Below are 12,089 nucleotides of genomic sequence, written 5' to 3' on the forward strand. Positions count from 1 at the left end.
CGTGACGTTCCGTGCTGTGTTGCAGATGTACGCGGGCGCGCTGCTGGCCACGGCGGCGCGGCTGGCGTGGGACCCCAGCACTTACACGTGGTTCCGCTTCCTGTGCGCCGCGCAGTACCGCGTGTCGGCCGCCTACGTGCTGGCGGCGGGCCTGTGGCTGGCCGCGCTCGTGTACCTGGCAGCGGCCGCCGCGCACCGCTCCGCCTCGCACTCGCACTGCCTGCATCTCGTAAGTGCTGCACCCGCTCCGCGACCTCCCGCCAGCCCCCGCTGTCACAATACGATCTGCAACGAGTCCAAGCCGCCTAGCGCCTGTACAAACATTTACTCATTTAATCAGCTCTTTTAAACTAATCCGAGAACTAGTACATACTTAAATAATATTTGTACTTTTCATAAGACAACTATACATACACACTACATACTATACTATACTACAATGTGAAGTTGCTTTGTTTCTGTAACATACATTTATTTTGTAGGTACACAATATAATAGGGGTTAAAGTATGAAATTGCCGTTTTATTGTAATAGGTGCTTCTAATTGACATAGAACCTCATGGTTTGAGATTATTGAGTAAAACTTTTTTCAAATGGTACCTTTTTTTTTATTGCCCTTGTAGGCAGACGAGCATACGGCCCACCTGATGGTGAGTGGTTACCGTCGCCCATGGACTTCAGCAATGCCAGGGGCAGAGCCAAGCCGCTGCCTACCGCTAGGAGGTTCTTCTTTTCAAAAACGTGCAACATTCGATTATCGACTTTCGGTTGTTTTTTTATTCAGATTAGACAAGAAAGATGGATACTTCGAAAATTCGAGTGATTTTTGAATACGAGTCCCCACGCGGAACTAACGCTGCAGAAACAGCTCGCAATATTAATGTTGCGCTTGGAGAGGGGACTGCTAATGAACGCATCGTGCGATTCTGGCTTAAACGCTTTCGTGATGGCAATTTTGATTTGAAGACCGAACCACGTGGAAGACCGCCCACACATGTGAATAACAATTAATTGAAAGATATGGTGGAAGCCGATCCAAGCCAAACCACCCCAAGAATTAGCGGCATGGTTTAAAATTACCTTACCAACAATATTGACTGATTTGCGGAAAATCAATAAAATAAAATAAATATGAAAAATTGGTACATTATGATTTGATTAATCTGTAGAAACAAACGCGTGTTGAACCTCGTGTTGCCTTGTTGAATCGATTCAGAAATGAAGGAATATTGGATCGAGTTGTGACATGTGATGAAAAGTGGATTCTTTACGATAACCGTATGCGAAAAATGCAATGGCTGGCCTCAGGTCAAACGTCACAACAGTTTTAACAAAGCTTACCAATAAAAAGGTAATGGTCACTGTTTGGTGATCTCGGCATGGTGTCATTCACTCCAGTTTTCTCCGATCTGGTCAAGCAATAACGGCATAATAATATATGTCTACTGTGCCGAACTACCAATTCGTGATTTGGACAATTTTCTACGTAATAAAAAGTTTTCTTCCCAGGAGGCAGTACAAAATTCTTTCACACAGTTTGTAGAATCTAGATCACCAGAGTTCTATCGCAAAGATATAAATGACCTTCCTATTAGATGGCAGCAATGTATAAATAATAACTAAATAAATAGGTATGTTAAATGAAAAAAAAAACGCATTTTTCAGCACAAATCGGCAATTTCATACTTTAACTATAATATTTATGTTACACCACTACTATGCCGTTTTAACCATTAACGTACATATATTCACAATTATTAGTTGAGAAGAAACTTGGTTTTGATGCAGACTTTCTTTTGCAAAATGTAATCTGGACAGCATAACTATTGGGCTAGTAGTATAGTAGTAGTAGTAGTAGTAGTACGAGTAGCTTAGAATTCTACCCAGTTCAAAATGAAAAATATCTATTGTTTTCTAAAGATGTTGTGCATCAAAGCGACCGTGCAGTCTGTAACAATATCGCAGGCTTCTGCGGGACTGCATCGCGACGTGGACGCCTTGTTGTCCGGGGGGACTTAGTACTGTTCTCAGAATACACGTGTGTTCTGGCATTTCTAAGGAACCGCGTTACCATGCAAATATATAAGTATAGTGAACAAATACAGTGCAACCTCGATATAACAAATCGGAAGGGGATAAGTAGATATTCGTTATATCAAGTAGTTCAGTAAACGGAGCTTTGTTATATTATGGTTAGGGTGGTCTACCATTTGTTATAACAAGGTATTTACCTAAAAAAATAGTTTTATTCACCTCAACATTACGTACCTACTCATCTTGTTATAGTGAAAAACTTCTACTAATAAATGATGAACACATTTTTATCAAATTTACTGTATGTATTTTCTATTTAAAAACAAATAGGCAGGTAACATTTTTTTACTTTAGATTAATAATCTAAATTAAATGCTTACTTCATCAGTCCGTAAAACTAGGTATCAAGGTGGGTTCATACTTTATGTAAGTAATTTAATGATAATTGTAAAGATTCGCACAACAAAACTTACGAATTAAAGGTAAAAACTTAAAAAATCAACAACGAGTAGCCTGTTTACATTACGTCCCAGTGGTCCCATCAAACAAACCGGTCGAGACCGATTCCACATGCTATGGGATTAAGCATCATATTTGTGGGAACATTATATAAAGGTTTTGGGTTGACAAAATTCGTTAATTAGAGGTATTCAAACTTTTATTTATAGTTGAAAATTCTTTATAAATAGGCTATTCGCAAGAAGTCTTCGCAATTTAAAGTTATCATTTTACATGGACTCTTATGGACAATTCAAGGGGATTACGAAGAATTTGTTAAATCGCGGACGTCGTTATATTGAGGTTCGTTATATTAAGGTTGCACTGTAGTTTCAAATATTGTGAGCTGGTTCTGGAGGCCCACAGACAGCACAACAGGAACTCCGCTACCTACCTAACGACATGAGCATGATAGCCCAGTGTGCTTAGTGCGAGTTTCTTAACGTTCTCGATAACGTAAAAGTTTACCCAATTTTGTATGCAGTTGGAATAGCGCCCCTAGCGGCAAACGTACGCAAACGATCCCATTCCATACAAATGTGAGCTAACTTTTACGTTATCGAGAACGTTAAAAAACTCGCACTAAGCACAGAGCTCTCAAACTGTACAGGCGAGTAGGCGAGTAGGCGATGGCAGTAGTGCTGTAGTTATTAGTGTAGTTACTATAACATTCCAGTACGCGGCGGGCGTGGCGTGCCTCGGGGTGAGCGAGGTGGGGTACGGCGCGTGGATGGGCGTGTCGCTGGCGGCCTGGTGGCGGAGCGCCCCGCAGGCCGAGCTGGCGCGGCGCGGCATGGACCTCATGCACGACATCAAGCCGGCGCTGCTCGCCTTCACGCGGTACAAGGACCTCGTGCGGCCCCTCTACGACATCATCGAGGTGCACCTGTCTCACTTTTTTTTTTGCCTACCTAAGATGAGAGAGCTGAGAGAGGCTATATCAGCGTAACCTTAACTAGTAGGTGAGCTCACGGGGCTCAAACCTGATGACGTTGCTAACACGAACCCTAGCAAGAGCCGTGCTTCGCAGAATCTATCACCGGATCGGAAACGCGACCCACTGAGAAGATCCGGCGAGAAATTCAGTGGGCTGTGTCTGTGGGTTAGTTTACTCGTCGAGCCCTTCGTCGCAAGCGACGGGTTCGACGAGAACGATGACCGGTTTTCTCACTATACCTACGCGTGTACGATAATCGACATATCGTCTTCTCGCATTAAAACTATATAATCTCAAAGCTTACTAAGTTTAGAGGAGAGTGTTTTAAAGGATTAACATGTGATATTGGACCCCATAAGTACCATTTGAAAAAAGTTTCACTCAAAAATCTCAAACTATGACGGTTCTATGTCAATTAGAAGTACCTACCTATTACAATAAAATGGAAATTTCATACTTTAACCCCTATTATTATATGTATTTAAATACATAGATTTCGGACCTCCGCCAATAAGAAATATTAATGAGTCCATCGTGTCAGCAGGAGATGGAACGGGAGGCGCCCAACAACGCCTTCGTGATCATCGTGTTCGGGGTCGTGGGAGCCGCGCTGCAGGTAGGGGGTCCTGACAACACCGGAGTGTTCGAACAGTGAGCAATGATTGTGGAGCACAGATAACGTTCCGGGTAACATTCCAGGTGGCGGCGTTCGTGATGGCGCGCATTCTAGCGCGACGGGCGGGCGAGGCGGCCCGCGCCCCCCGGCCCCCCGCCGCGCCCGACGCCGCCGATGACAGCGACGCAGCGGACGAGCCGCCTCCCCCGCACTGGAGGAAGGACGCCAATCTCCGCATGTACACCATACTCGACAAGATTTTCTAGCAGGTGACGTACCACGTGTAATTAAATACTTCCTTCACGACTCCTTACTGCTGGTAGGACCTCTTGTGAGTCCGCACGGGTGGGTACCACCACCCCACCTATTTCTGCCGTGAAGCAGTAATGCGTTTCGGTTTGAAGGGTGCGGTAGCCGTTGTAACTGTACTGAAACCATAGAACTTATATTTCAAGGTGGGTGGCGCATTTACGTTGTAGATGTCTATGGGCTCCAGTAACCACTTACCACCAGGTGGGCTATGAGCTCGTCGACCCATCTAAGCAAAAAAAAAACACTCAGTATCAGAGCTACATGGCGGCTACCTTTCTTCCTCAATCACCCGCAAACATAGACGAGACTTAACCCTCCGAGGTGTAAAAATCACAGAAGTGGTCCGTCCGCCTTCCACACTCATTGGCTCTGTGACCTAGTCTCTGCCGACTGTGGCATACTTATCTGTACGTATTTTTCTAGTACAGCCGAACCTTCGAAAACATTATATTTTTTGTATGGGACAAGTGGACTAAAGGAGTTCATTGCCCATCCAATGTAAAGGGGTCACCGGAGCCCATGGACACCATCAACCTCAATTTTAGTGTTTGACGGCTGTATCACTCACTCTTTAAACCAAAAACGCACGGCTGCTTCGCCGCAGAGATACGTACATGTCGGCGTTAAGCCAGGGTTTTCACACTTGGAACACCAGCGGCATCGCCCGGGCGGCTTGGTAGGGCCGCCGTACCGCGGAAACCGACGTCGTTGGTCGTCGACTATCGTCTCGACGACCCGTCGGTCGGGCGTCCTCGGGGTGGCGCCGCGTGTCTGGTTCTAGTGTTGACCGCGGGAACCCCCCTACTCTGACCGGGTTCTGACCCCGGACGGAGATCGGACGTCAGGTGTAAGAGTGCAGGGGAGTCGTTTAGTGGGTGGGCCCTAAAATCCTTGGGCCCGCGATCTGCTCTCAACGCCTGCAGATCGTTGAGTCTCACATACCCCGCGCGCCCTCTAGGCGCGGGGACCTCGTAGGAGGTTCGGCCCCCGGCCCGAAAAAAAAAGAGTTTTCACACCTAAGTTCTTTTACAATGAAAATAAAATACAATTCTATAAAACCTTAACATTAATTCCTTATTACAAAAAGCCACGTGTTAGTTCTTACACAATTAGGCATTTTTGTGATAGTTATATCAACTACAACTTCTTTACACAAACAAATGTAATAACTACGAAACAATTCACAAAATCTAGCTTAATATTTACAATACATATTTTAGTGACTTTTACATGACTGACAATAATTTATTTTTCATGAATTACTTTTAACTTATATAAACTAACATTGTTATTATCCAGCCTGATAATAGATGGCGCCAACATCATTTGCATAACAATTACGATAGTTAATTAATTACTGTTAATTATAATATAAATTATTCTTAATATTTGTGCTTTATTGGTATTTAATTATTTATACAACATGTAACATAATTAACGCACACCCTGAAAGTAATTTGTTCAGAATCGGAATCTGGATCGATTTTGATTGTTTTTTATGTACCAAATTTTTTTTCTAAAATTTAGTTAAAACTAAGTAAATTACAGTCACCCTACACAGCTAGCTAAACAATTCATAGAAACGAAAATGGAACGTAAGTCGGGGTTTTAAGACTTTTTAAAATGAAATATCTAATTAGTAAAAAAAAATATTATTTAATTAAAGAAATCTGATACTTATTTCAAGGCTAATAGTCTATTACAAAATAAAATACTTACGCACACAATACCAACAGCGACCGCCGGCACACAGCAACACTACAATACATAAAAGAAAGCCACGTAATAGAAAAATAATTACTATCCCTTTCTTTCGTCGGCTCAATAATCTTACAATAGACGGCAGGCTAATCCCGATGTTCGCGGCGCGGCGACGCGGTTGCGTCGGCGGTGATCAAAGAAAAATCTAAACAACGAAGTCAAAAAAATATTTTTGACAAGTCAGTCACGCCGCGTCCACCTTATCGTTAAGAGGTCAAGCGATAGTGCAAATAAAATATCTCCCGTATTTCGCTGTCTTTTCGGTCAGTGGCCTCCTAGATCAGCTGATTTGACGCCTCTCGACTTTTTTTTGTGGGGGCGAATTAAATCGCTAGTTTATAACACACAGACAATAAGTGCCGAAGAACTAAAGAATAAGATAATAACCGCCTTTGAAAAAGTGAAAAGTGACATGCAGTATTATCTAAAATAAAACAACAAATACGAAAACGGTCATTAAAGTGCATTGAGCAAGGGGCGCGGCGAGTAGGTGTCTGTGTGTGCGTGCGCAACGGAGTGTGAATCTGTGACCATTTTATTTCCACGAAATGGGAATAACTAATTTCACAAATAATCAATGTTAACGCACATATAAATAATATTTGGTGTATGCATAGCGTTTATACTATTAAAGTCTAATTGGGGTGTTTGAGGGTGTGCGTTAAATATGTTACATGTTGTATAGTCATTTGTGTTTTTAAACAATAATATAAACAATAGTAAATATTCTGAACATTTTCACATTAAAACAGTGTCTGCTAAATATTAAATATTTTTTTTTTTTGGTCAGGAGGAAATCGCCGGACCCCCGCCCTCCACTGGGGACGGCGGGCGGAGCATGTCGGAGTCGAACCGACTAAAACCTCCTGTCGCTCAACAACCAACGTCCAAACCTCACATGAGACAGAACTCATGAAAAGGCAAAGGGGGGAAAGTGAAGTGTTTAGTGCGGAGCACATCTCTCCCATCACCCTCCCCCTCGGGACGCCGCTGGCGGTCGTCGGCGCCACGACCACCAGCTCTCTCGGTCGGCAGGCTATCCGGAGCCCGCCTAGATGGCGCCGGTTTGAGTGAGCTATCCTACGGAAAACCCCGCTGGGTCAGAACCAGCGTGGGTCGAGGATAGCCGGCCTTCCATCACGCGGATGCTCTTGCGTAAAACGCGTGCAGAGCAGCTTGCATGTCGTTTTCTTAGGTCCCCCTCACCGGTCCGCAGACCGACATGTGAGGGGGACCCGAAACACTTAGAGAGTCAGGGCTTGGGCGAGATCTTCCTCCCTGGCCCCCGCTCGACGGCGGCGAGCTTGCGCGTCTCTAACGCGCCCCGCCGCCTTCTTCAAGTCGAGCATCGCCTTCCACGACTCGTCGTCGCCGAGCATCGATGCCACAATACTCGGCAACGGCAAGTCGTTTCCTATTTGTGCGACAAGGACACGGCGCCACCCCTCCCATGCGGGGCAGGCGACGAGCGTATGCTCTGCCGTGTCCAAGTCGCAATCACAATGGTGGCACTCTGCCGTCGGCTCGGCTCTGATCCGGTGCAGAAACTCACCAAAGCAACCATGCCCAGTGAGCACCTGCGTGAGCCGGAAAGTGAGGCGTCCTCTGTCACGATTCACCCAATCCACAAGGACTGGGCGAATCGCCTCGACGGTCCTACGACCAGCCGAAGGATCGGCCAGCCGCCTGGACCATGATTCCAGCACGGCCCCCGAGATTGGGCCCTCTGCGCTCTGACCACACTGGGGCTGGGACGCGCCACGCCCCGGGCACGAAGGTTAGCCCGCCACTGATAGTCAGCGGCGAGCGCCTCCGCTTCCAGAACCCAAGGCGGTGTCTCAGCCAGTACACACGCCGCCTCGAAGTAGATGGTGCGATAACCACGAATGACCCTGACCGCGATGGTGCGTTGCGGCTGTTGCAGCAGCTTCGCCACCCCCTCGGTCAAGGACTGGCCCCACACGGGCGCCCCTTATAGGGCCATTGATCGCACCACTCCTGTATAGAGACGGCGCGTCACCTGGTCAGGCCCCCCGATGTTGGGCAGAAGCCGGCTTAACGCGCCGGCCACCCCCAACAAACGAGGGACCAGGTTCTGAAAGTGAGCACGGTAGGTCCAACGACTGTCCAGAATGAAGCCGAGGTACTTCAACTGCACCCTGACCCCGATACGGACGCCTCCAACCAGGATATGGGCATCGATAGGTGGCACTCTCCGGGGCCTGTGAAACCACATGACCTCGGATTTACTGAGCGCCACGTCGAGGCCCAATCTCCTGATTTTGCCGACGACATGCGCCACCCCAGCGGTAACAAGATGGGCAGACTCAGCAAAACTTCTCCACCGGGCCACGACCAACGTGTCGTCTGCGTAACAGATTACGCTCAGGCCCTGGAGGAGGGCACCCCTCAGCACCCAGTCATACCCGATATTCCACAAGAGGGCCGAGCACCGACCTCTGTGGAACACCGCGCACGACCGGGAACCGGTGCACGATCCCACCGTGTCCGGTACATGTGACCGATCTGTCTTCCAAGTAGGAACCCACCAGCCGGCGAAGGTAGGGGGGCACTCCATGTCTTTCTAGCGCCGCCCCTATCACGGACCAGGGCAGGGTGTTAAATGCATTGGCGATATCGAGTGACACCGCCAAAGCCACCCCGCCCCTGGAGATGGCCTCCTCCGAGTGGGCCCGCACGCGAGGGATTGCGTCCACCGTTGAGTATGGCTTCCGAGAGGCCCTCTCGGAAGCCATACTGTTCCGCCGACAGATCGGGTCCCACCCCGACCAGATGCTGGATGATGCGGGCCGCCAGAATGCGTTCCAGCAGCTTGCCCACCTCATCCAGCAACACGATGGGACGAAATATTAAATATGGTAGAATAACAGTTTCATCTTGCTAATAATAAATGAATATTAACATGTCCCTATGTATGCTTAAATCTTTAAAACTACGCAACGGATTTTGATGCGGTTTATTTTAATATATAGAGTGATTGAAGAGGAAGGTTTATATGTATAATAACATCCATTAAATAGTGGAGAAATCAATAATAAATTACAGTTTCCGAAGCGAAGCGAGGGCGGGTCGCTAGTAGATTATCCTTTAAAATATAGCTGCACGTTGTATGGCCCAGCTAAAAGTGGTATAACGAAGATTGTGTAATTTCAGGAGGATGAAGGAGACGTGCGTCGCCTCCCCCCGCCGTCCCCGTCCCCTGCTCCGCCCCCCGCCCCGCCCGGAGCGCCCCCGTACGTCGCGGCCCTGGGACCGGTCCCTGAGCGAGCGGGGTAGGGCGGGTCTGTAGTGTCGCCCCGACCAGATATCTGATGCTCTAGCGAGATGCAATCGAATGCACGATGCAGGTTTAGTTGGAAAAATAACAATTCATCTTAGTATCTTCTTCGGCTTTCTGGAGCGGTGGACATAATTTAAAATAATTGTTACTGTGTAATCTCGCGTTCGTTGTGTTTATACATTAATATTTCGGACGTTTCCTGCATGAAATGTGTGAAATAGTTATGAAATAGTCATGTTACAAATCGTACATAATAATGCAAAGTTATTGTTGCAGATTTAATACAAGATGTTATGCATAAGCGTATGTAATCCTAATAATTATTTAGTTGTAAGTTTGACTTTAACACGAATTAAATGAGCATTTCAATATTTTCTATCGTAACTGTTGTAGCAGGGAGCCTCACACGGGATGCCGCGAATCTTACACACACACGTGCACACACACACGTGCACACATACACACGTGCACACACACACACACACACGTGCACACACACGCACGTGCACACACACACACGTGCACACACACATGTACGAGCACACACACATGTACGTGCACACTCGTATATACACGCAAAAGCGAAATTTCACACAAAGTGGTTTCAATTCTCATTCTTTTTTCATTCAGAAAGCTCCTACACCTTCACATGGATCAATAGAAAAGTTTAAATTGTTGGCACACCAGAATATTGTTAAAATAGAACATTTCCAATATTTAAAAATATAAACTGAACCATAGGATAGGATACAGCATAACTTGTTCTTATTGATGTAGCTTGTTTACTGTAAAAACAGAATAAATAACGAGCGATCGGACACAAGCGACAATCCGCATCAGTGTGCTTAGTGCGAGTTTTTTAACGTTCTCGATAGCGTAAACGTTAACCCAATTTTGTATGCAGTTGGAACAGCGCCTCTAGCGGCAAACGTAGGCAAACGATCCCATTCCATACAAATATGAGCTGACTTTTACGCTATCGAGAACGTTAAAAAACTCGCACTAAGCACACAGTTCACAATTCACTTGACACGATAAACCACTCGACTCCACTACAAGATCATAACGCCGACTAAAATGGTAATTTGAACTGTGGTAGGACAATGATATGTCGAGATGACGCTGAGCGAGCAACCGTCTGAGGCTCCGCGCTGGTTCGTGTCCCCCTGACTGTCCCCCCGGGCACACAGTCGAGCAATACACGGAACATTGTGTGACTGCCAAGTAGTTAGTTCATAAGTACGGCGTAAGCCACGTAGTTTTAAGTACGATCGATGTAAGCCATATTATTGTACGTGTAAGCCGGCGCTACACACTGCGGCTACGGCTCTGCAACTGTAGCTGACCCCGGCCGCGTAGAGCCGCCCGTGCCGATGTCCGCAAACATTCCTACGCGCGAGACGTTGCCATATGTTATAGTGTTGTACGTTGTAAGTTGTTAAGGAGGGAGAAAGGTTGTTCGATATCAGGTGCCAACAGAGAGGAGGGTGCGCCCGCCGCCGGGCCGCAAGGACGCGACCCGGGTCGGGCCTGTGGGGCGCACTCAGACCAATAAACATTTTATTTTTTTATAAACTTGTTTTATTTCGTAGAGATCTCGTCATGTAAAGGAAAAAATTGAATCACTAGATATATGTATGTAGGTAGGGCCACCTCGACCTTCTCAGAGGAGAGACGGATAGACATGTCAACTTGAAATAAATACGAAGTAAAATGTTCTACCGTGGAAGAAAAACAGTCAAAAGAACAGCTATATTATATCACTTATAAAATCACAAGGCTCCTCCCATTACCTAGAATCATGAAATTTGACAAGAGGCAAGATCTATAAGCATAAGTAAAGAAAACATCTAAAAATAGTTATACCCTTAGCACATAAAAAAAGCAACCCCGATCATCCTTCACGGGCAGGTACCACCACCCTGCCTATTTCTGGCGTGAAGCAGTAATGCGTTTCGGCTTGAAGGGCGGGGCAGCCGTTGTAACTATACTGAGACCTTAGAACTTATATCTCAAGGTGGGTGGTGCATTTGCGTTGTGGACGTCTATGGGCTCCAGTAACCACATAACACCAGGTGGGCTGTGAGCTCATCCACCCGTCTCTGGTAGCTGGCGGGCGCACAGCTGGCGTTAGCACCAGTCAGTAGCACGTAACAGTGCTTTTAGGCACCACAAGCAACGGTCACCGTCCTCATCGAACCCGTCGCTTGCGACGAAGGGCTCGACGAGCGAATTAACCCATAGACACAGCCCACCGAGTTTCTCGCCGGATCTTCTCAGTGGATCGCGTTTCAGTGAGTGTGGTTAGTGTTAGCATCACTCCAGTTTGAGCCCCGTGAGCTCACCTACTAGTTAAGGTTGGGCTGAAATAGCCTCTCAAGGATATCAGCTTAGGTAGGAATATTTTAAAAAAATATAAATATTTAAAAAAAATATAAATATTGTTATATAAGTTGATTCTTCTTCTCTTCTTCCATACGGGAGTTGGCTTTTTACGATGCCATTGTTTCCAGTGTTGAGTTTAAAAAAATCTTCAAATAATATGTATAGGTGTGTACATAGATGTCGGCGGACGCCGTGAACCGCCGAGCGCACGTGCAACGCTTTGTACTCGTAGTTGCAACGACACA

The 12,089-nt window shown here is 46.4% G+C and overlaps 1 protein-coding gene across 1 annotated transcript in view; it reads left to right on the forward strand.

Moving 5' to 3' along the window:
* LOC101736947 (uncharacterized) overlaps nt 1-11,034 on the forward strand; it is a 33,520-nt gene extending 22,486 nt beyond the window's left edge. The window contains exons 2-6 of the mRNA XM_004930767.5: nt 26-229; nt 3,209-3,412; nt 4,014-4,085; nt 4,169-4,354; nt 9,333-11,034. Coding sequence (XP_004930824.1) covers nt 26-229; nt 3,209-3,412; nt 4,014-4,085; nt 4,169-4,351 — 663 coding nt within the window. The 3' untranslated portion in view covers nt 4,352-4,354; nt 9,333-11,034. The remainder of the gene's footprint in view (nt 1-25; nt 230-3,208; nt 3,413-4,013; nt 4,086-4,168; nt 4,355-9,332) is intronic.
* The last annotated feature ends 1,055 nt before the right edge of the window (nt 11,035-12,089 follow it).

This window comes from Bombyx mori, chromosome 23, assembly GCF_030269925.1.
Source record: "Bombyx mori chromosome 23, ASM3026992v2".
Lineage (NCBI taxonomy): Eukaryota > Metazoa > Arthropoda > Insecta > Lepidoptera > Bombycidae > Bombyx > Bombyx mori.